The sequence below is a fragment of the Thermobia domestica genome, chromosome 15 (assembly GCF_964235325.1).
Source record: "Thermobia domestica chromosome 15, izTheDome1.hap1.1, whole genome shotgun sequence".
Classification (NCBI taxonomy): domain Eukaryota; kingdom Metazoa; phylum Arthropoda; class Insecta; order Zygentoma; family Lepismatidae; genus Thermobia; species Thermobia domestica.
Genome location: NC_137468.1, coordinates 119,647,310 through 119,673,881, shown reverse-complemented (window position 1 = coordinate 119,673,881; position 26,572 = coordinate 119,647,310). Strand labels below are relative to the sequence as shown.

At 35.1% G+C, this 26,572-nt stretch overlaps 1 protein-coding gene across 1 annotated transcript in view; it reads right to left on the bottom strand.

Annotated features, from left to right (window-relative positions):
• Positions 1–1,247: 1,247 nt before the first annotated feature.
• Positions 1,248–26,572, bottom strand: part of LOC145671217 (uncharacterized) — a 682,733-nt gene continuing 657,408 nt past the window's right edge. The window contains exon 11 of the mRNA XM_081740095.1: positions 1,248–3,147. Coding sequence (XP_081596221.1) covers positions 2,052–3,147 — 1,096 coding nt within the window. The 3' untranslated portion in view covers positions 1,248–2,051. The remainder of the gene's footprint in view (positions 3,148–26,572) is intronic.

Sequence of the window (26,572 nt, the reverse complement as noted above, 5' to 3'; positions counted from 1 at the left end):
TAAATAAACTATTTGAGGTTGCAAACAGAACGATGTAGGTCTATCATTCAACTTCCTAAGTGCCATCACTCCTGCATAGTTGCCTCATTAAACCCCACCATTCCTTCCTGAAGATACTATATTTTTAACTATGTATTTTAAAAAGATTCTATTTAAAATGTCGGAAGCTTTGTACGGTAGAGCTACATTGTGTGAACGACTGAACAATCAAATCTGTGACGTAGATATGAGATAGTGTATTTGAGGCATGTAATCTTCTTAGTCCAGAAATTGAAGATACACTTGGTCCTTTCCAAAATTGCGGTAAAATGATTATATTTCCATCATAACACACGATGAAATAATTTTGGAAGAGTGTGACGTTGTACATGAGCATACAGTATCTCTTGTTAGAAGTACACATCTTGCCCGGGACAATCCTTGCCCTGGAAAAATCTTATCTAGACATTTGTGAAATTTTGCCATGAGTTTACGATTAGTCAGGGGTGTATGATTCGGCATAGGGTACGCATTCTACCTATGTCGAATTTTCGACGGATCATGTTTCATAACTGCAAAAAAAAAAAATCTTAAATTTTGGATTAGTTGTAGTCATTTAAACCCAAGGCACGCAATCTACCTATATGAACATTGTGTTGCAGAAGTATTAAGCTTTACAAATACATTCTGGTATGAAGTTTTCTGGCATATGTTCTAGGCAAATCTAATTAAATTATTTGAAATTTTGTATCACATATTGATGATTCAGTTCATTGATCCATAAAGATGTATTTTAAGCCTCTAACAGAAAATATTTTCTTAAAAGAGTAAGTGTCAGTAATCAAGCTATTTAAACTGTTCACCGTATTCGTTAATTCCTTCTAATATAATATATAATTCCTTATACATGCTTCTCATCAGCTATGTTAGTAATTACGTCACGTTTAATGCTAATCTTTACATTCTAATCTTGCTCTGTTGAAAGATACTCCTTTTCGTGTTCTCATTTGCTATAGAGGCGCATTTTTTGCTTGAGAAAGAAAAATGAAAAGAAATATACGTCATTTGCTACCTGAAGCTAAAACACAGTGTAATCAAGCTTATTTGTTGAATTATATATACTCAATGTTAATAGTTAAAAATTTCTATGTATAAGAGAAGAAAGTAAAATAGAGAAAAGAAACACCCAGGTAGAGCAATCGCACGCTTTGTATCAAAATTTGTATAAAAAGTTGGAGAAAAAGAAATAATTTTTCTGGTATGTTTTGGTAAACAATTATATTTTTAACAGTTGTTCTTATATACAGAAATGTAGAATTGTTTACACAATCCTAAAAATAACAAGGAAATTAACTTCTCCGATATTTTAAGACGCAAAATACCCAAGATTACTTGCCAATGTTATATTTTCGAAATTATTAGATTTAAAACTTAAAATTCTAAATATTCACATCAAATTACGTAAAACAATTTGGAATCTTATGTACCACTGTTTCTCTAATTTTTGAGGAAACTGGCAATGGAAATATATCACATTCTGAACACAAATCTCACATGACACTCATACCAAAAATATTTGTATAATATAATACAAACAACATCCTTCCACATTTAAATTACAATCATACCTCACAAATACTTCGAGTCTTGATGAAAAGCATATTGTTTTGGTTATGTAAATATCGTCGTTTGGAATATAGTCTAGAAATATGCAATTCATCGACAGAACATTGATGCCTGCACAGTTGTTAACCGTGGTACTTTACAGATGACATTCATTAAACACTCAGTACACAAATCTCAGATAAAAGTACTAACAAATTGTCGCACAGATGAGAACAGAACACTTGTACTTCAGTGTAAAACATAACGTATAATAGACACAAGAAACACGATGGGTAAATGAAAACACTGAATAACGGTTTTGAGACTGACGTATGAAACCATGAAATACGAAAGAAACAAGAATAGCTTAGCAACAACTTCTGCTGTCTACTTTTGGATAAAGTATTACAGTTAATTCCTCGAATACACGTATAACTTTTGTCCATATATGTTCCGAGCTTTTCTTGTCATGGCCAACAAACGTCTTTCCATCGTGAATGATGTTTATTTTCTTGTGAATTATTCGTGTCTTGCTGTTTTTCTTTATCTACACTTTCAGATGACTGAGTTTCTGTGGGTGTGCTTGATTGCCTCCTAACAATAGGAAGTAATAACTGTCTATATTCGCGGCCTTCATGACGAGGCTTGTGAACTGCTGGTGTATCGGGTAAACGAGGTTTTGGTGAAGAGACTTCTTGTTGGGTGGAAAACAATTCTTCACCATCAAGTGACGCCGTAGTCCAAAACTCTGTGATAACAGTTGATGATTTTTCGACTGTTGGACTTGCTCTATTTTGTTGAAAATTGATATCTGGTAAACTTCTGCTAACAGTTGGACTAGGCGTAGCTAGCACTGCGGCGTACCTGGACGGTGATATTCCACGCAATAACGGTAACTGAATTCCTCCTGATCTACGAGATTTAGGTACTGCACCAGTACTATGTAGATCCGATCTTGTAAATCTATATGTATCATTACAAATCTTCGGTATCACACGAGGACTTGTACTTCTATAGGACTCGAAGGACCTTTGCGAACCCATTGCTTCGTGTTGAAATGATACATTTTTTCTTTGATAATTAAAGTCAGTAGGGGATACGTCGTAATAGCGACTATCGCCGAGATTTGTGACACTTTCACCAGATCCAGCTTCTCCAGGCAGAAGAATAAAATCTTGAAGCATGCTGTTTGGATTTGGTGGATCACTATGACGCTTATCCATTGCTTTCCAACGCACTCCTTTTCGTTTTGCTCTTGATGTCTTCCTATTAAGAAATAATAATTTTGGACAACTTTTTAATCTGGGTCTAGGTGTACTAGGCTCCTCTTCAGATCGGAGATTGAGGTCACTTCTTGTAGAGTAAAAGATATCTCCTGGTTCTGAACAAGGTATACTTTCTCCATCGACGGAAGTGGTGAAGATAGCAGAGAAACTACTATCTCTTCGTTCTCCAGGACAACTTACTCCCTCTCCCAACATGACTGAATTAGGGTCATCGTTGTCTTCCATGCCTGCCAAACCCACTTGAGGAGAGCTGATACTAATCTTAGAAAACGGCAACCTATGGCAAAAAGAAACTATTAGAGAAGGATATTAATTTATATCATTTTCTTCAAATGAATAATAGTAAATTACAACATCTTTATTTGTCCTCTCACATGCACAACACGCCGCGGATATACTTAACACTTTTACCAATAATTTTTCCCTATATACTATTGTACCTTTGAGAATTCATAAGGAAAATACCAGTTACTAGTTATTATTTACAAATGGGCAAAAACACTGCAGAACAAGTAAATTATATGATAAGAGAAAACGTAAACTGATAATAATTCTCAGTTCATGCTAACACTGGCACACGTAATATTGAAAAAAAAAATACTTGTTTTAGTAATTCTGTTGTTATTCATATAAACTCGTTAAACCTAACATGCCTAGGCATTTAAGATAAAGAAAAGAAAGAATGAGTAAGCAAATCACAATTTTTCAAAGTAATTTCTGTATATGTATCTACCGGGTGCAATTTGTCTAGCCTTCCGTCGTAGAGCAACAGTTCGCCTTTTGTTAAGAATAATATTTATCCCATGTTTGCTGATTCAGTTCTAGCAGGCAACTTTTTCCTACATCTTTGTGTGCGATAAAATTAAAGAACTGATATATTTGAAAGCAACGAAACATAGTCGTGCATTCCAAAAATTTGTTAGTATGCGTTAACTAACAATTTCATGCAAGATTATTTAAAAATTTGCAAATAATCGAAAATATCTTTAAAATTTTGTAGGTGTGACTTTAAAGAGGAACGGGGAATTGAGCAAAATACCCGAGCAAAATTCTTCTTCTAGCTTTCCCTTGTAAAAGCACAATATAACATAATGACTGAAGGAGAACGAAAGAAGCATAGTAAGGGCTAGATGCGAATCTCCGGAAATGAGAATAAAATTTATTTGGAAATGAATCTAAGAGTTTGCCTACGAACATGAGTCAAAAAATTTCTTCAAACGAATTACTGTACATTTATCCACAGCCTGCACCTTTTTTTTATAGCTTTTTTTTAGAGTAACGTTTTCCAACAAGATAGTTCAAATAGCAGATAACTTTTCTCTTTTACGTTATCTTTTTTTTTTCACTACTAGAAAGTAGCTTAGCTAGGTCCCAGCTTTCAAAGTTAATTTACAGCATTACTTGAGTTCTGCAATATAATTACTTCATCCACTTTTGTCAAATTATTTTTATAAGACGGAAATATATGGATGCAGTTAATATCGGAGCTAGGCTTTTTCTGAATGAAAGCAGACCCCGATTACTACATTTAATATTATTATGAAGATAAACCCTAAATAAACTCTAAATAATACTAAAATATGAGGCAACAGCTCATAGATGATTGGGCATATCGTATTCTATTTTGATACACGTGCCCGTGTAATGAGCCCATCGGCATCCACCATAATGTGATGTCGACGATGCTTGGAATACTTGATTCAATCTTATTAATATGTGAGTTATGTGTTTATGCAGCGGACACATAATGATGGACCCAGGTAGTAAGTCAGTAGTGAGAGTTCGCATGTGTTTGGATGGGGTCCAGTAGAGTTTGTCCTTCGATTACGTAAATGGCTGTGTTATTGGGATATTTCAGAACAGCTTTTGTGAAAGTGGCTCAAGACTGATGCTGGCAGATGCAACTGATGAACCATTGGCAAAACTTTGGATCTTAATTCGGGAAATGTCGCTTTTAGTGATTATTACAAGATAACGAGCATAGCGTAAGGGGTCGGCTGACTTACCCAATATACCCACTGCAACTCGAAAATATATTATTTATGATTATGCGGTTACCCATCATCTTTAATTGTAACCTTTTCTGCTAGTTGTCTGCGGAAGAGACCAAAAATAGCTCTAACTTCCCTACCTTCAGCACCCTAAACTTCTATGTTACGCCCCCTCCTTGCTCCATTTTTTTACGGGCTGTTACATCCAAATACACGCTTCTTCCGAGTTCAACAGTGCCTAGGACCAGCATAATAGAACAAACATGCATATGGGACGATAAATGACTTAGAGAAGCTCTTCTGGTGTGATTAATGACGAGTTTTACTCAGCTCCATGGATTGTGCATGTGTTCGTGTTTCGTGGATATCCGATGGGGCGCCCTGGCCCTCATGTATATGTCAATAATGCATGCCGGTTGAAGCGGGTATCTAGTGTGGTTCATGTTTATATGGGAAGAATTATTTATTTACATTGTGTCTACTAATTGTTGACAATTGCCTAACTGGGGTCCAATATTGCGATCTCCTGGTAGACTACACACATTCAATCACGTTGCACTCCTTTCCCTCCACGTGTAGCAATAGTAACTGCTAAAGCTATATTCCAGTTAGTCTTCGCACACGTCCTGTGCAGGCAAGTTTAATTCGAGATACACTCTTGGATTTCAATCCCATTAACATAAATTCTAGGTTAAAGTTCGAAGCATTTGCTTCTGATAAGTGCTCTTTTCCTTCTTCTTTTCTGGAACAGAAAAATTCTGGCGGCTAAAAAGTTACACAAAGTTGCAAGTGGATTTATTTACATTGCAATTTGCGGTCATAAAGAAATTGTCATTAAAAGACATTATTGTAAAAATTAAGTTTTATTTTTTCATCCACCGCAAGTCTTAGTGGCCCCCTATACCTCGTCTCTCAAATATCGATATCGAAAATTTAGGATGTTGATATATCGATGTCGATATATTCGCGATATCGAATGTTGATATATGTCAATATCAATATCGACGAAATCGATATATCGACATATTGTACAGGCCTAGCTCCGAGAACTGATGAAATAATAATAATAATAATAAGAGGAGGAGGAAGAAGAATAGATATAGAAGATGTTGAAATATTCATTAAGTCACTTTCAAAATGAATACGAAACTTAGTGGTCAAATAAAATACTCAACTTCGAGTAGAACTGTAAATCTTCGAGACACATGGGGGCTCGGAGGCTCAGTGGTAGAGCGTTCACCTCCGGTGCTCGGGGTCCCTAGTTCAATCCCAGCTTGCGCCGTGTCCACATTGTGCTGGACAAAGACCTTATTCGTGGGCTTTCTCGGGGTTCTTCCGTTTCCTCCCACTCTTCATTCCACCATTTCATTCATTTCTCATCATCACCGACTCCTTTAGCCTGATCGGCATAACCATGGGACATAAAACTGAAAGATTCCTTTTTCTGAGACACATCTAGGATAATGCCAAACATTTAACACATGCTTTGTATCCGCGTGGTTTGGTTGCAAATTCGGTAGTGTTCATTGGACGTACTGATCCGAAATACATTCTAATAAGTCATACCTTTCATCCTGGACCACTAATGCAAACAGAGCAAAAAGAAAGGAAGAAAGAAACAAAGAGAAAATGGATGAGTGCTACTTTACTGCTGAATTTCCAACAGAAACACCTTCTATTAAAAGTCCAAACTGTATCATAATGAAAAGTTACAAATGTTGAAAAGGAAAATTGGATATTCGTTATAGATGTAGTAGACCTTGCATGTTTCAAATTTCAAATGTAAACAAAACACATTGAATTATAGGATGTGAATAAATTTTGTGTCAATCTAATAGAAATAAAATCTTGTTTTGAAATAAACAAAGAGGGGGGTCATTTTGTAGTAATAACTGAAGATTTGTCTGCTCCAAACATCCAGTGTTGATTTCGTCGATTGCGGATATAACGTTGTGATTCACAGAGTTGCAGCCATTATTTTATGCGAAACAACGATATAACCTGGCGGAGAATCGAACCGAGATTTTCCACGTGGGAGTCTGGTACGAAAACTACTACTCCACCGATTGCTTTATCCAAACTTTGCTTAACAAGTGGTGTTTTTCTTTCTTTCTGAGAACAATAATACGAAAAGTGCTGCAGATCAAGGAAGTGTTTCGAATGTCCTGGTAATTTCCTTCCCCATACCCAACCAATATTCGTAAAATGTCTCTATCATGATTGAGGTATTTGCTTCGCAATTGTAAAGGATTATTAGTCAAGTATGAGAAGTCGATTCTTAACGATCACTTTGTTAAAAAGAAACAACTTGGGCGTTAACAGGATTTGAACCTAAGTTGGATAACTCTGCTTTTTGTACTTCCGCTTCGTTACACTGTCAAGCCACATGAAGCTGAAACCAAAACATATTACTATCTTCGGCTTAAGAACGAACCGGCTTCTTCTAAAGTTATTTACACCAAAATATATCTCGCCGGACATAAGTCATTGACCAGGTAATGACGACTGCTTAGGAATCAAATGCAGAGTATGAGGATTAAATCTGTCATATTTGTAGTTTGCTGTGGAGAGAAAACCAAATTGTGAACCAAAGGTTTAAGAACAACTCAAGTTATTAATATAAACTATACGAAATATTATTCACTTATAGTATCATACAAGAAATACGAAAGACGTTTCGAAACGAAGAAAAATAACGTATAACTTTGTAAGCGGAGGCAAAGATACCTAACATAAATTCAGTAAAGACGAACTGTTTATCGCGTAGTAATCGGGGTTCAGTTGTCTTCCAGTAATCTGCAGGTTATCGATCCGGATCCACGTCAGGAAGTTTATTTTACTTAGGAATTTTTGGTGGCGAATGAATAGCGATGACACGTTTTATTATCTTCAGATATTTGAATACTCGGATCTCTCAATATTTGGACTATCAAATCTTCAGGAATAATAATAGTAATAATAATAATTATCGCGTAGAAAATTATAAGTTCGAAACTTATTATCGCTCAGTTCATTCCATTATAAAAAGACTTTTGCAAGAATATTTCGGTTTTCTTTAATGTTGCAAGCGAGGTGAGGAATTTCTCATCTCGTTTCTAAAACAAAACAAGCAAAATCGAGACGAGAATTGCCATTTTACATCTGAGACGGGACAAGGCTAGCTCAAATTATCGTCTCGCTTTGGAGATGAAAATCGGGACGAGACGAAAACTGTAGTAAACATTTCTCGTGTTATCTCGATTGTCGTAATAGTATATGTCTATTCTTTAAGTAACAATTGCTCTGTACACTGGATCTTATACTCTGTCTTGTTACTTCGCAGTTCGGAGCTCATCGAATTATTGTCTGTGTAGGTATTTTAAGGTAAAGCTTTTATAATTAGCTTCGCATATTCTAAAAGTTATTTTATTATATGCCTTACTGTTCAGTGATATTCCGTTATTATTATTACAGTTATTTCCTTTAAAACATAAGTAGAACACTTTGTACATGAATCTTTAGTGGAACGCTTTTGTTTAAAATGTAGGTAGTTGCAGAGGTATGGAACTCCCTTCCCGAAATTCCGACTTTTCTGAAAGTTTTGCGTAAGTTTAGTGCAACTTTAAAAATTTTAATACCATTTTTCTAATTATTATTTATTATTACTGACGTTTTGTGAATTTAATGCTTCACTCTGTGGCCCAGATCACGTCCAGTGGGGATTGTGCTGAACAAACGCCGTGTGTGTGTAGTTTTTCAGGGTTCTGTTTCCTCTTACTTTTTTATTCACTATTTCTTGCATTCTCATCATCGACGTCTCCTTTAGCTTAGAACCCTGAATTTTAGAACCCATAGCCTGCAATGTAAAACTTAAAAACAACTTTTCTTACGGCTCTTGTGAGTTCAGTAGCCCTACTTTCTACATGAAATTTGCCAGGAAACCTTTCGTTTAACATTTTGCTCAGGGATGCAGATAAGCAACAAAATATTACTAGCCAAAGAAAGAAAGCTACTAGCTCACATTCTACAATAGAAATCATTTACTTATCTTCTGTATTATTTTAAATACTCTCCCGCGCGCCGATCAACCTCTCTCCCCGGGCGACTGGGGGAGTGGTTATGTCCACCCCTGATTTAGCTAGTTGTAGGGACGTACGCATGGCGTCCGGACACTCCTTTCCAATTCGGATTATGTTGTAACTTTTGCCTAATGTTACAGGCGATTCGAAACTTCAGATGCCTTAACGGAAACAAAGTAGGATTTGTCTTCATCACGATACATAGGAACGCCCTTTCTTTGGGTAAAAGACTGGATTATGTATGCGTTATATTGCTACAAAGGCTGTATTTTTAGTAATGCCAACACTGCTATACATATACTCGGCAACAAAGCAATCCATTATAAATCCTAAGCATACCAGCGATAGGTTAGATGCCGGCCCTCCCTGAGAGCACATGAACTCGCCTGCCCTCACCTGCGAGCGCGCGCAGCGCCAACAATTAAAAGACAGTTCTAAGTAAGTGCTCGTAGACTACAGTCACGGTGCATGAGTGCTCGCGAAATACAGTCATGTTTACGAAGCAAGGCCAGACGAACTGATTGAAAATTGAATGTGTTAGAGGTAGGAATGCAAAACAGTACTACAAAGTATTACAAGGTGTTTGTGGTGCAAGTGCATTACCGTGCCGTACAGTAGCAAAGTGGGTCAAAGCCTTTAATGACGGGCTAAAATGTCATTGACATGCCTCGCTCCGGCCATCCACTTGTAAGTGAAGACGTTCAGAACGTGAACGCGTTAGTGCTAGCGGATTAGAACCCCACGATTGTCAATTGGCCAACGACACAGGACTAGCGCATTCGACTGTGCTGAAAATTCTGAAGAACCTGGGATTGCGTAAAATCGCCTCAAGGCGGGTTCCACGTAATCTGACTGAACAACACAAGTGGCTGCGATATGATGCCGCTCGAACACAATTGGAGCTGTATCAACGTGAAGGCGCTCAGGACTGATTATTGCTATTGATGAGACCTAGGCCAGAGTGTAAGAACCACAGCAATCAAACGAGTGGCGTCATCCTAGGTCACCGAGAAAAACAACAGTTCGGAATACCCCAACCAATGTGAAAGCTATGCTCATCATTGCATACGACTGGGTTGGTGTAATCATATACCATGCCGTCCCCCAAGCACACACTGTTAGTGAAGAGTACTACTGCAGTTTTTTGCAAAACAATATGCGATGAGCTGTAAGACAAAACGACGCCACTTCCTGACGAACACACTCATTATTCTGCTTGACAATGCAGCATTCAGCAGGTGCGGTTATTGATTTGTTGCTTCGTTGGGGCTGCGAAGTGCTGTATCACCTCAGTATTCTCCAGATTTAAGTGGCTGCGAATACGACCTCTTTCCGAAGATGAAGGAACCACTTCGTGAGACACGCTTCCGTATAGTTGATGAACTCCCCTGGGTGACCGATCGCTCCATTCGCACTATCTAGGGATTAAGCACTGCCAGCGGCATCCAGCGGCTTTCACATCGCTGAGAATGCGTGATTACATCGCTGGTGATTATATCGAGAGACTGTAAAACTTCGAACCTTGTAAGTACTCCACTTCTAAAGATATACCCTTGTTGCCATTCCTAAAAATCCAACCCTTGAATTTTAACTAAGTATACATACAAATAAAACAACGAAGGGTTCCTATTTACAGATTTTGGTTGAACGGACATAAGAAACGTGTTGGAAATGGCGAACGAAAATATCATTATAATTTGTAGTAATAGTGAAAGAAGTTATAAACAGTTCCACAATTCCTACGAAAAATAGTATTTCAGATACATTTATGACATACTAGGCCCTAAGCACGACCCTTATGTATTCATGAATTCTTTGCTAAACACGTTACATACTCAGACAGTACAGATCAAGGTTGTAGACATAAGACGTCATGTTGCTAGTATTTATCCTGCGAAGAAAACCTAACTTGTAGGACCCAAAGAAACTGAATATTTTTCGTGTTATTATGCATCAGAAGTATCAACATCGTAAATGGTAAAAATTTTCTTAATTACCTCAGCTTGAATCGAACCCAGAATCTCTAAGTTTCGAGACGAATTCTTAAGCCACTACCGTAAGACTGCCCTGTTAAGTAGGAGTTTAAGAAACACTCATGTATGTAGCAAGTTGCACACTTTAATGATTCCAATATTTTATTAACGATGAAACACTCTGATTTTGGTCATGATAAAATACTATCGTCCAGAAAATTCAAATTTAAATTCAAAAAGACATACGAACACGCAAAGACATGATGGAAAAGGTGGTTTTAAGAGTAATTCGAACCTTAGATTGGGATCTGGTGTCTTAAATCACTTTCTTCTGATTCACCGAAAGTATCTCCATAACATGTTTCTATTATACTCACTTATACTCATTTTACATTTATTTCCACTAACCTTGAATGGCAGGGACACAAACATAGATAAATCGAAGACATTTAAAATTTTCAAAGGCTCTCCCACCGGGTTTTGATCCAGGAACCCTGACCTCTGAAGCATCTGATAGGTGGAGTATCTGCTTCATTCCCGAAGCAAGTAACCATGAGGTGAACTACATTGTGCTTGTGGGTTTTCTCGGGACACTCCCTTTTCCTCCCACTTTCTCATTCCAATTCGTCCATCTGAATTCACTTGCTTTAATCGTTGTCTCCCTCAGGTTAATAGGCATAATCGTGGAACAAAAACCCAAAGGTTTCATTTTCAAACGGTTATCCGAAATCAAACTGAACCGAAAATATTGTATTTTCTATTGCTATTGACATGTGTTCACAAAAGTACATATAGAGAAAAATATGGAGTATCGTAATTGCATTCAAAGTGAAACAGCAGATTCATAATATCTTGACATAAAAGGAAACCATTACATATCTTTCGGAACTTTTCCAAAATATGTATAGATATTCTGAAAAAGACAATATAGTATCTCTTTCGAAACAAAATTGAACCAAATTACGGTTCGGTTTCTAATATAAACCAACACATTCCGTTTCAACTTTAAATCGAAGCCAAACCGGTTAACCAGGTTTTAGGACAGGGCTCCATCATGTAGTGCAAATTTGGGGATAAAACTCCTATAGCTCTCTATCTCCGACCTTATATATATATATATATATATATATATATATATATATATATATATATATATATATATATATATATATATATATATAGATAGATAGATAGATAGATAGATAGATAGATAGATATAGATATAGATATATCCTGTTCCAAAATCCGTATACTTTTCCACAGCACCGGAAGAACATGAAGTTTACTGTTAAAGTTTAACAGTAAATGAGAGAAAGGCATTTTAGTCCCTCTTTTGGGGGGTATGAACAAAAGTTCATTTTCCTTACGGGAGATTCAATATATTTTGAGGCAGTGTTCTCCAATGATTAGGAAGTTATTTTGGTGACACACCACCTTAGGCGAGCACAGGAGGCGAAACATATGAAATTGAATCTATATGAATTCCAAATTTTATTTTGGAAATTCCAGTTAGAGTTAGATTAATAATAAATTTCACAGAATTAATATTCTGATGCTTCTTTCATGTGTCAGTGACTGATATGGATCTACAGCTCCCATCGGAATTTCACATAAAAATTCGGCATAAATATCTTTAGCAGGGGCATAGGGAAGAATTTTTTTTAATTAATGTAAAAATTGGCGTTCTTGTACTAAAAAAGGCATGCGTTTTTGAAATCTGAATTGCTGTTTTGGTACAGCTGCGTCTTAGGGGGTAAATTAGGCGAAGAATATGATGGTCAATCTTTATTAACCCTTTGGGGATCCCATGGTACAATTTGTACCACACAGGGTGTTTCATGGTACATTGCGTTATAACTCTCCTATTTGAGGTTTTTCGTTCGGTTTTTTTTGTTTTTCAAGTCCAGAGGCATTGCAGAAGACATTACGGATGGTTTCACACCTTCCTGTGTCGAGACATAGTAGGTGATGACGTCATAAGTCTAAAATTTATATTTTCGTGTAATACTTTTTGGGTGGATTTATGTAATGTATTTTTGGCGGGCTTATTTTTGAACGTAGGAGATTGAAATTTTGCACAAACATGCAGTCCACCGAGTAGTATTTACCAGATTTTTTCAGATTTCTGCGTTAAAACAGGGGGGATCCAGAAAGTCAAAATGTTGAAAAAGGGATATTTTTACCCAAAAATCCCGTTTTTCCTCATTTTCCCGCCTTAGATACATGATGGAGACAAGTGAATGGTACCGCCTAAAAGGCAATTCTATTCTGAAGAGAATGATGTGCAACACATGGCCCTAGGGTAATTAGGGAAGTGTCAGGGAATTTTTATCAAAATATACTTCTGTATAGGGTAATTTTGGACTTTTCGGTACTATTTTTGTGCTGGCTTATTTTTGCACCTAGAAGATTGAAATTGTGCACAAACACTCAGTCCACCGAGTAGTATTTACCAGGTTTTTTTTTCAGATTTCTGCGTTAAAACAGGGGGTACAGAGGAGCTAAACGTTGAAAAAGGGTAATTTTTACCAAAAAATCCCTTTCACGGGATTTTGCCACCTTAGATACATAATTGGGACAAGTGAATGGTACCGCCTGAAAGGCAGTTCTATTCTGAAGAGAATGATGGGCGAAACATGACCCTAGGGTAATTAAGGATGTCTCAGGGAATGTTTAAAAATTTCCCTCTGTATAAGGGAATATGGGACATTGTCGGTATATTTTTTTTGGCGGGCTTACTTTTGCACCTGGAAAATTGGAATGTGCATAAACATTCAGCCCACCGAGTAGTATTTACCAGATTTTTTCAGATCTCTGCGTTAAAACAGGGGGGTCCAGGGGGTAAAAGTTGATAAAAGGATATTTAGACCCAAAAAATCCCGTTTTTCCTCATTTTCGCGCCTTAGATACATGATGGAGACACGTGAGTCATACCGCCTGAAAGGCAGTTCTATTCTGAAGAGAACGATGGGCGAAACATGACCCTAGGGTAATTAGGGATGTCTCAGGAAATTTTTTACCTGAGATCATGGTGTTTTACGGTAATTTGGGGCATGGTGGGAATTTCTGATAAAATTTCTCCCGCCCTTGGTATTTAAGATAGAAACCTGAAATTTGGCACACACATTCAGTATACCAAGTACTATTTACCAGTTTTTTTTTAGATGGCTACGTTCACACAAGGTCGCTCCAGGGGGTCCCAGAGTGCGAGAAAAAAAATTCCCTCCGAAATTTTCCCTTTGACATCATTTTTCCCTTTAAAACTCCAAATTTTATTTTCGAAATAGGGTAAGCGTCATATTAATTACAAATGTTACAGAATTAATACTGCGGTGCTCCTTGGTTGTGTCAGTGACTAATATAAGGCTACAGCATCTCTTGTGAAAATCACATAAACAGTTTACCATAAGATATTAGCAGGGACATATCGGAAGAAGGTATTTTGGAAATCCATACATATTTTGGAAAAGTTCCGAAAGATATGTAATGGTTTCGTTTCCAGTTAAGGAATTATGAATCTACTGTTTCACTTTTGAATGGAACTACGATTTCAAATGTTTTTTCACTGTATATTTTGTGAAAACACGTTAATGAGCAATAGAAAATTCAACTTTTTCGATTCGGTTTGATTTCGGTTAACCGTTTGAAATCAAATGAAATGAAATCTGTGCGTTCAATTTTCCATGATTATGCCTGTTAGGCTGAAGGAAACGGTGATTAAGGCAAGTGAATTATGATTGAAGAATTGAAAAGTGGTAGGAAAACAGTGGAATGAGAAAGTGGGAGGAAAAGGGTGCCCTGAAAAAACCCAAAGACGATGTTCGCCTCAAGGGTACTTGCCTTGGGAACGAAGTAGGTACCCCACTGTGAAGAGCTAAGTGGTGTATGAGAATAAAGGGGTAAATAAAAAAAATAAAACAAAATTAATTAATTAATTAATTAATGTAGAAGTTTTGTACCGGGACTTTTTTTAAGAGCCGCCTTTAGCTTTACTATTGTTTTTGCAGTTTATTATATATTGGTTGATTTTAGGAACAGTACTATTTGATATTTAATAAGTGATATGAAATTTATTTAGTTAGTTATTTTGAATATAACACAAGATAGAGGGAGGAGGTGTGAGTTTTAATATAGTTAAAATATACACACACAAATAAACTTTTTTTTTTTAACTTTACCAAATAATACCCGAAGAAAGGTGTAACGTATGTTTGGTAAAAATATACATTTTAAATCAACTAACTAGGTAGCACTGTTAGGGTTTATTTTGGGTGTTAGCTCCCTCCAGCTCCATAAGAGGGAGTAGTTAGCAGTTTTGGGACTTAAGGAAAATAATTTTTGCAAACTCTGTTTTGAAAAAGAAACACATACCAACAGTACAGATTATTGCAGTTTTACTTATTACTAAGTTGAAGAGAAGGATAAAACCAATTTTAGATGAAATGATTATAACATTTATTTTTTTTTCAAGTAAAAAGAGAACACACAACACTTTAATAAATTTTTTTTACGTTGGTGCACCATTAAAACACGTACGATAATTTATTATTTTTTTGATGGTTTTTATATTATAAAACATTTATATTAGTGATAGGATGAATTTAACATATAAAGGAAACCAAATAAAACACTGAATAATTAAATAGAAAGCTGGTATAATTGCATTTAAAATCCCAGAGTACGATGATTAAAAAAAAAAAATTTGAAAACCGTTTATAGTGTCCGCCGGCTACTTTTTGATGCACAATTTTATAGATGTTTTCCTTGTTGATTGCTGGAAGTTTTTAGTAATTCTTGTAAATTTTTTGAAGTTTATTTTTTTTTTCACTGAAGCATTGGGGGTGATTTGTGGTATTGTTTATTTGGTTACTGAATTTTTTTAACGCCGTAAGGTCGGTAGCATTTAGTGCAAGCATTTTTTGACATTGAATTTTTTGATGCGGTTATATTTTGTTGTATGGTGAAAACAACACCAACATACTGTTTGTTTTTTAATTACTTAAGTATTAAAGGCCGTTACCGTAATAAACTAGGAGTGATGCTAATTTCCTTTACAGAAAGGATGAAAAATACACTTTACATATGAGACGCTTTTTGAGAATTTTACTGTTAAAAAAAAACTTTTTTTTGTTTTGTAAAGAGTAATCGAGACAAGAAATGCTGTAGGCATATTTTTACGAGTAAATTTGTTTGGTAGAGCAATTTTGATACAGTTATAGTTTTAAAACTATTTAGTTTTTTTTTGGACTGTCCTAACTGGCATTTTCCACTAACGAAGTTGTGTTAGATGTTTTAAAGATAGTAATTTTTGCCAGTGTAGGATTACTTATTAGTTTGAAATTTAGTTTTATTAGTTATACAAGCGGTGACAACAAAAGAACCTAGCACTTAAACGTTTTATATATTTGCGTTTTTTTAATTACTTTTTGTAACACAACACTTGCGTACTTTTGAGAACGAAAAAAAAAAACTGGAGACAACCTTCCCGCGAGGTTTTGTTTATTGAAGCCAACATTTAACTCCCTTTTTTTGTTCATTCCTTTTTTTTCCCCTAGAGTTTACCGACCCTTGCCGCCAATGCGCTTGGTTTGCAAATAGCTACATAGCTCAAGGCGAAACATTTTTGGTGGTTTTTTGGAACTTTTAAACATGAGGAAAACTAACAATATTTAAGTTTTTTTAACTGTAGCTTTTAACATATTGAATTGTCTTATGAACAAAATATATTAGCGTTCTTGTTGTTTTTTCTGTATTAATACAGATACACAACACAAGATTATATGTAGATTTTACATATAAATCTCAGTTACAAAACATTTTTATTAAAAATTTTCAGTGGAGGCCGTCTTTTTTTTTTAAAAAAAAAAAACTACAAGCCGTTGCTGTTATTTGCCTTCTTGAAGAAGAAGAGGAGGGAAAAGTAAAATGTTAAGCCTCCTATAGATACACTGTTTGTTTTGATATGTAAAAGTCTTTATAGTGGACTGTTTGAACATAGTATAAACAACTCTCTTGTTAAAACACACAATACAAATATAAAGTAGATTATACATTACTTATAATATGACAACCTTTTATGTATAATTACTCAGTTATTTTTTTTTGTTGGTAAATAGTTTGTTATTTGCATTGTCGGTTTGCAAACCCCTTCCTGGAGGAGCTTGCGAGAGCGGCTTCGACAGCTCTTTTTAATTTACTAAATGTAGAGCATAAACACTTCAGACGTTGGGAACCACGAAAATAAGACAATTTATGATTTTTTGTATTGATTCTAAAAACATTTCAGTGTAATACGACAGTAACAATAGTTTTTTATAAACATGAGTTAAAATAAAACACATTTTCTTCACGAAATAATTAATAAAAGCTGAAATATTTCCTTTAATTTATTATAGTCGATATTCGAAGTAAGTATTGACTATTTACATAAAATACCTAGTAGTACATAATACTATTTATTTATAATGTTACTGTCATATTTCACGGAGCTGTACATAATTAATTTTTAAAATTGTTATATTAAATATAGTAATTAATTTTAAATATTATAGGCCAGAAGAACAATTTTACATTTTGATATGCAAATCTGCATTACGATATGCAGATGCAGAACAGAGATAGTTCTGTATTTCACAATGTCCCCCCTGGCAATGTGAAATGTGGTGACTAACACAGAGCACATTTCCAGAGAAGTGCATATAAAAAATGTTAATTACTGAGCATCTTGTACAGTAATACACATATATGCAATACATAGAAAATTTACATTACTAATGAAATGTTACTTATTGAAAAGAATTATATATATTTCGTTGAGATTATCACAAATGATTTAATAAATTATATTTACAATAAGTTTCCTATATTTCGTTATGGGCGTACTTTGATATGTATTTTTTTCACATATCTTTTTAATAGATACGCATTTTCTTTATTTTTACTTTGTTGGAGCTTGGATCGGCCAAGGTATACACATTAGTGTTTGTTTCTTTTACTATTTTGTACGGTTTATTGTAAAGAAGCATTAACTTTTTTGACACACTTGCTAATGCGTCAGATTTTGGGAATACTGTTGCTAGCACAAAGTTCCCAATTTTATATTGCATTTTTTGTGATTTTTGTTATAATATTGTTTGCGCGCAGCCGCTTTTTTTTTAATTTTTGGATGCTACCTCAAGGTAGTATTGCGCTTTTTTTGTTTTTTATATTTTAGGGACTTTGAATAATTTGGCAACATTTTTTGACATTGACTGATTGAAATGAGCCTCATATGGCGAGAGACACGTGGTTATGTGTTTTGTTGAGTTGATGCATTTTTTGACTTTTTTTTTTTTTTTTTAGATATTTTGGCTAATTTTGTTGTTTGTTGTAACAATATTTTTGAAGTATTTTTACAGTTGCCTTTACTGCTGTTTCTGCCATTTCACCTTGTGGGTAATAGGCTGTAGACATAATATGTCTAATATTTAAGTGTTCCAGTTTACGCTTCCACAGTTGGGAGGTAAGCTGTGTTCCTCTGTCTGTTAAGACTGTTTTAATATTAGGGCTTAATTTTAGAACTTTTTAAATTTTTTTTATGGCCGTTATTGTAGTTGCCCGACGGCAAGCATATAAGCATACGAGTTTGGAAAATGCATCCAAGAATTTAAGAATATATTGTACTTTTTTTTACTTCGGTTGTTAGCGGACCGCACCAGTTTAAGCAGAGAAGCCTTTTAGGTTTGTTGACTACTACTGGATTTAAAGGACCACTCAAGTATGTGTGTGGTGGCGTAGCCATCTGGCACACCGTACATGACGCGCAAAACTTTTTAATGCACGCTTTTATTTTTGGCCAAACAAAAAATTTTGACAACGTAGGAAGCAACTTACTAGCAGACACATGTTCCCTATTGTTGTGATAGTACTCGAGTAGTGGTGTTACCAGAGTTTTTGGTATGTATATTTTGACACTATTTTTATTTTTTTTTTGCAAAGTTTTCCGTTGACTAATTTAAAACGGTGACGCAAACTACTGACTTTTTAGATGGTTTTCGTGCTTTAATTTTTTTTTATTTTGCCATAAACCGGATCAGATGTTTGCATTTCCGGAAGGATAGCAATCAGCTTCCGTAGTTTGCACGGTACATTAGACAATATTGACATAAGTGACTTATTTAGGACTGTTTTTTTAGATATTTGTATACTCTCTGCCGAGGAAGGTGGATACCTAGAATGGTAATTACTTTTGTTTTTACTTGACCTGACATGCTTAAACGTGAAATTGAGATTTGATATTGCTCAGACTCATTTTGTAATTTTTTGATTGGTGAGCCTGCACATCAGTATAAATTTTAATGCTTGATGGTTTGAGCGTATTTTGAATTTTGTGCTTACTAAGTAATGTTTGAACTTATTTATATTATTAATAAGTCCAGTGAATTTTTTTTCCGTGACGGAATAAGAGTATTTACTTGCGTTGAATATACGAGAAGTAAATTCAGTTATTTTAGTGTTACCCTTATCATTAATCTGATAAAGATGAGATGCACAGGCGACATCGCAAGCATCTGTTTTTAATATTAACTCTCTGTTAGGAAGAGGTTGTTGCAAAACTATTTTTTTTTTTGAAATATTTGTTTAATTTCATTTATGGCTTTCTGGTGGCATGGAAGCCATTTGAATTTTGTTTCCTTTTTTAACAGTTGGAACAGAGGATGAAGCACCTGTGAGTACCTCTGACTGAACACACGGTAAAACTGACAGTAACCAATGAATTGCCGTAGTTTCCGTGTGTTTTTGGGGGTTTTAAATTCCATTACCTTAGTAATTTTTGGGGGATTTTTACCAATACTATTGCTGGACAATTGAAAACCTAAAACATTTTTTTTTTTGCCAAACTTATATTTTTTGAGCCTTAAAGTTAGGCTACCCTTTTTTAACAATGTCAAAACTTTGTCTAATTGTTTTATATGCCCATTGAACGTTTTTTTAATTATTACGTTATTTACATAAGATCTACAAAAACTTTTAACTTCTGAGCCTAAAATTTGATTTAGCGCTTTAACGCATGACGCTAAACTTTGTTTAGTACCAAACGGTAACTTAACAAAAACGTAAGAAATACCTTCGTGCAAGAAACCAAGATATTTTTGGTTGTTTTCTTTAATTGCAATTTGCAAGAACATTTCGACACAATTGAGCGAAGAGTAGTAGGAGTTGTTACTCAAGTCCTGCAGAACAGCAAGTGGTGGGATTGGCCTGTCCGTTTTTGACAAAGTTATTATACCCAGACGCCTACCGTCTATACAGATTTTAATATGTCCGTCTCCTTTTGGTACTATGACCAAAGGATTTGAGAAAGCGCTAGGCATTTTTTTAATAATACCAAAGGCTAACCAACGGTTTATTTTATTTGCTACTTGATTTTTATATTTTAATGGGAACGGATACATTTTGGCTCTTATTGGACTGTGATTTGTTATTTGAATGGTGTGTTCATAGCCCACTGCACATCCAGGCTTTAAGTTAAATAATGGTTGGTGTTTTATAAGCAATGCTTCTAATGTTGGTTTTTGCGCATTATTTAAGTTGGAACATTCTTGTACGTAATTTTGAATTTTTTTCACAGTAGCTTGGGTGTGTACTTTTTTTTATTTTGAGGGCGGGTATACATGATTTGCAAGCTTGTTGGTTGTTGGGAATCTTCCGTTATCCAACACCAGCCGTGGACACCTTACTTTATATTTGGGTGTGTCTCCCTTACCACACGCTGCCAACGTCTTTGCTGCAATACGTCTACTTGACGCGACCGAGTCCCCCGCACTCCTCACTACACTATTTACTACCCAAGAATCGTTACTACTAAATTTCCACTCTATGTTTTTAATGACTAGGTCATCGTTATTTACGTTAACATCCTTAAACATTACTTTAACTTGGTGCGGCTTATTTAACTGAAGCATTCCTTTTTCATAATTTAACACAGCTTTGCTGTTTGCGAAGAAATTTGAACCAATAATTAACGATTGATTTAATTTACTGACTATGAGTGTTACTGTATAAAATTCCTTCTTATTAAAAATTAATTGTAACGTGATTTGACCTAAAATTGTGGCCGCTTTTTTTTTTAAATGCAGAGGTCACTCTAACGTTGTTGCCTTTAAGAAAAGGAGGTGGGGGTTTATAATCCTTTATTTTATTTTACAGCTCTGCAGAAATTGCACAAATGCTAGCTCCAGAATCAAGAAGAGCGAAAACAGATTGTGTGAACACAATGACGTGAACTTTAGGGAGGGTTATGACATTGTTAGTTGGTATTGGATTTTTACTAGTATTTAAAAGGTTGTTAAAAATTGAATTTACCTTATTAAAATGATGTTTGTTTAAATTTATATGCTTACCATCCCTGAATAATAATTTAATGTGATTTACACTTTCGCTTTCTCCAATCCCTTTTACAAAGTATTTTTTTTCAATAATTCGCTTATACTGTAAGCATTCACGTTTGCTTGGCACTATTTTTTTTACACTAGTTTTGTGATTATTAATACTTTTATTACAATTTTTTACTTGCACACACCCAGAGTTATAATTCGCAACTTTAGTCAGGGCATTTATTTGTTTCTTTAATCCATTGTTTTTTTGAATGTGTGCAGGAAATCCTCATTCCCTAGATGAGGTCCCGCCACGCACATTCACTTTGCTATTAGTATTACTTTCTTGATTAGCAGTTTTCTGGTCATATGACTCAAGTACTTTACGCTGTTTTTTACTGCGGTAACTGGAGTTATTTACATGGCCGCGGCTATTGTGATGCATTTTAGTTTCACGCCTAGCCCCTTTGTGGTTTCCCCTCGTATTCTTGCGGGGTTGTATTTTTGATTGTTTATGTGACCTATTTTTGAACTGGCGCCTGTTGCCCTTGTAACGCCTAGCGTAATTTTTATTTTTTCGCTCTCGCTGCCGGGAATACGGTTGCCGGTTATTCCTTTGCCTTTGATTTTGTTTTTTGGGACTATTTTTATTATTACCAGAATTTTTAGCACTTCCTACGTTTTGGGGCTTTACCTGTAGCATATTAAAACTTTTTTGTTGATTGTAGACCTTTTTGTCTTTCATTGTGTACTGTAACTCATTTACAAGAGAGATTAGTTTTGAAATTGTTTGTGGTTTTGCCGAAATGATTGTTTTACAGAGCCACGCCGGGAACTTCCTAGGAACAATGTTAAGTAATGTGGATTTTTTATTTGTGGTTCCAAAATACTGTTTTTATGCAACAGTTCCAGTAGGAAATCTGCTGGCATTTTGTGTATCTTTGATTCATACTGCACGGTTAGTATGTTAGCTTTTAAACTAGTCAAGCGCTCCTTGCTTAAATAGTTGGCCTTAAATTTTCTCACGAACGTGTCGTAATCCGACATCCTAGCGCTCGTCACCAAAAACCACTGCAAGGCACTGTTTTTGAGACATTTAGATATTAGATTGATGCGTAATTCCTGCGGTACTTTGGTAAGTTTAAAATACTGTTTGAGGTTTACCAGGAAATTGTATGTATTTACTTCATCTTCCACTCCGGTGTAGGACGGGAGTGTAAGATCTTTGTGCAGAAATTCCATGGCTGTTGCCAGTGGTACACGGTTATTGTGAGTATATTTCTGTGAAGTGGAGGGCTGCGCATGGGTGTTTGCTACGTTCTCAGGTTGAGAACTACCCAAGTTGCGTCCTGAGGGAGGCACTGGCATTGACAGTGAGACAGTAGGACTGGGGACAGCAGAAATTGTGGCGATCCTCCTCTCCACAATTTCAGCGGTCTCCTTTTGTATTGACGCCTTTTACTGCTCTAATTTTTGCTCAAGCTTGGAGCTCACGCCGTTTATTGTTTTTTGTATTTTCTGAATGCTGTCGTTGCATTCAGATCTTACTTTTTTAAGAGGCGTGTCCTGGAGTAATTTTTTCCTTATTTGAGCTAATTTTGTGTTTACGCTTGCTTCCACTTTTTGTAAGTGGCTTTTTATTTTGCTTACGCTATTTGCGTTTTGCTCTACCCTGTTTTTAATATTACGCAACCCGCCTGACAGCTCTGTATAATTATTTTTTACGGCTTCCACTACTTGTTCGATATTTTTATCGGTGCGTTTGATTGATGCCCTGAGGGCTTCACTGGTTTGCACTAGTTTCCCATTTATTTTTTTATTACTTTTTTTTACTTTAGCTTTAATTTCCGCTTTACTTTGTTTTAGTTTTGATGCAATTATAGCATGTTTTTTTCCAGGCGACTGCTAATTTTAGCAAGGCTATCCGCGAGTTTCCTACTACTACAGGCTTCGAACTCGCTGAACCTTTTGTTTAGCTCGATTGCTACATCAGTGCGAACCTGTTGTAGCCCCTGCTTTAACTGAATTTTTGTTTCGCGGCATGTCTCTTTATTTTTTTTAACTTTGACGTTAATCTTTGTTTAACGCTCGAGAGATTAGACTTAATAGACGTAACTTCATTTTTAACGCCAGCGACTTTGGCGCTAACTTGATTTAGGCTATGTTTTAATGTGTTGAATTTTGTTAAGATTTGTTTTAACATTGATGCTATGCTGCTAGTATCATTGACCCTGCCAGTATCATTGAAACTATGACTACTACCGCTGTCTGAAATTTTTTCAGTTATTTGCGGATTGTTTACTGCAATGTTATTACGCGCATTCCCTACTACATTTTCTTCGTCAGACAGCTGCTCACTTGTATGAGCGAAATTTAAGCCTTTTAAATTGTTTTTTATAGCTTTTTTTACTTGCAGTCTAGTACGCACCATTTACAACAAAAGTAACTTAAAGGAAAATTTACTTCTTTCGTAAAATTTTTTAATTTTAATACACTAATAATTTACACAACGCATTCTAACAACTTAATACCGTATTAGTAAGTAATAATCCCCCCCAAACACTTAATGCTTGAAACTTCATTTCATAAAAAAAAAACTCTAATAATACATAAATAAACACATACATGCACAAGAAATAATTTAAGTATGCTGTTTTTGGAATCACTTTGGGGAGAACATTTTAAACCGAAATAATAATAATAATAATAATAATAATAATAATAATAATAATAATAATAATAAAACTTGCTGACTTCTTTTATTCAATGTCACCGAAGATAAGGTTTGTGAAGAGCTAAGCGGTGTATGAGAATAAAGGGGTAAATAAAAAAAGCAAAACAAAATTAATTAATTAATTAACTAATGTAGAAGTCTTGCACCGGGACTTCCCTCAAGAGCCGCCCTTACCTTTACTATTGTTTTTGCAGCTTATTACATATTGGCTGATCTTAGGAACAGTACTATTTGATATTTAATAATTGATATGAAATTCATCTAGTTAGTTATTTTGAACATAACACAAGATAGAGGGAGGAGGTGTGAGTTTTAATATAATCAAAATACACAAACAATTTTTTTTCCAACCTTACCAAACAATACCCGAAGAAAGGTGCAACGTATGTTTGGTAAAAATATACATTTTAAATCAACTAACTAGGTAGCACTGTTAGGGTTTATTATGGGCGTTAGCTCCCTCCAGCTCCATAAGAGGGAGTAGTTAGCAGTTTTGGGACTTAAGGAAAATAATCCTTGCAAACTCTGTTTTGAAAAAGAAACACATACCAACAATACAGATTATTGCAGTTTTACTTATTACCAAGTTGAAGAGAAGGATAAAACCAATTTCAGATGAAATGATTATAACATTTATTTCCTTCCAAGTAAAAAGAGAACACACAACACTTTAACAAACTTTTTTTTTTACGTTGATGCACCATTAAAACACGTACGATAACTTATTATTTCTTTTTGATGGTTTTTATATTATAAAACATTTTTATTAGTGATAGGATGAATTTAACATATAAAGGAAACCAAATACAACACTGAATAACCAAATAGAATGCTGGTATAATCGCATCTAAAATCCCAGAGTAAGATGATTAAAAAAAAATAAAAAAAATTGAAAACCGTTTATAGTGTCCGCCGGCTACTTTCTGATGCACAATCCTATAGATGTCTTCCTTGTTGATTGCTGGAAGTTTTTAGTAATTTTTGTAAATTCTCCGAAGTTTATTTTCTTCCCACTGAAGCATTGGGGGTGATCTGTGGTATTGTCCTTTTGGTTACTGATTTTTTTCTAACGCCGTAAGGTCGGTAGCATCCAGTGCAAGCATTCTTTGACATTGAATTCCCTGATGCGGTTATATTTTGTTGTATGGTGAAAACAACACCAACATACTGTTCGTCTCCTACTGACTTAAGTATTAAAGGCCGTCATCGTAATAAACTAGCAGTGGTGCTAATTCCCTTTACAGAAAGGATGAAAAATACACTTCACATATGAGACGCTTTTTGAGAATTTTACTGTTAAAAAAAAAAAAAAAAAACTTTTTTCTGTCTCGTAAAGAGTAACCGAGACATGAAATGGTGTAGGCATATCCCTACGAGTAAATTTGTTCGGTAGAGCAATTCTGATACAGTTACAGTTTTAAAACTATTTAGTTCTTTTTTGGACTGTCCTAACTGGCATTTTCCACTAACGAAGTCGTGTTAGATGTTTTAAAGATAGTAATTTTTGCCAGTGTAGGATCACTCACTAGTTCGAAATTCAGTTTTATTAGTTACACAAGCGGTGACAACAAAAGAACCTAGCACTCAAACGTTTTACATATTCGCGTCTTCTTTAATTACTTCTTGTAACACAACACTCGCGTACTTTTGAGAACGAAAAAAAAAAAAAAAACTGGAGACAACCTTCCTGCGAGGTCTTGTCTATCGAAGCCAACATTTAACTCCCTTCTTCTGTCCATCCCTTTCTTTCCTCCCCTAGAGTTCACCGACCCTTGCCGCCAATGCGCTTGGTCTGCAAATAGCTACATAGCCCAAGGCGAAACATCTTTGGTGGTCTTTCGGAACTTCCAAACATGAGGAAAACTAACAATATTTAAGTTCTTTTAACTGTAGCTTTTAACATATTGAATTGTCTTATGAACAAAATATATTAGCGTCTTCATCGTTTCTTCTGTATTAATACATATACACAACACAAGATTATATGTAGATTCTACATATAAATCTCAGTCACAAAACATTTCTATCAAAAATTTTCAGTGGAGGCCGTCTTTTCAAAAAAAAAAAAAAAAAAAAAAACTACAAGCCGTTGCTGTTATCTGCCTTCTTGAAGAAGAAGAGGAGGGAAAAGTAAAATGTTAAGCCTCCTATAGATACACTGTTTGTTTTGATATGTAAAAGTCTTCATAGCGGACTGTTTGAACATAGTATAAACAACTCTCTTGTTAAAACACACAATACAAATATAAAGTAGATTATACATTACTTATAACATGACAACCTTTTATGTATAATTACTCAGTTATTTCTTTTGTTGGTAAATAGTCTGTTATTTGCATTGTCGGTCTGCAAACCCCTTCCTGGAGGAGCTTGCGAGAGCGGCTTCGACAGCTCTCTTTAATTTACTAAATGTAGAGCATAAACACTTCAGACGTTGGGAACCACGAAAATAAGACAATTTATGATTTTTCGTATTGATTCTAAGAACATTTCAGTGTAATACGACAGTAACAATATTTTTTTATAAACATGAGTTAAAATAAAACACATTTTCTTCACGAAATAATTAATAAAAGCTGAAATATTTCCTT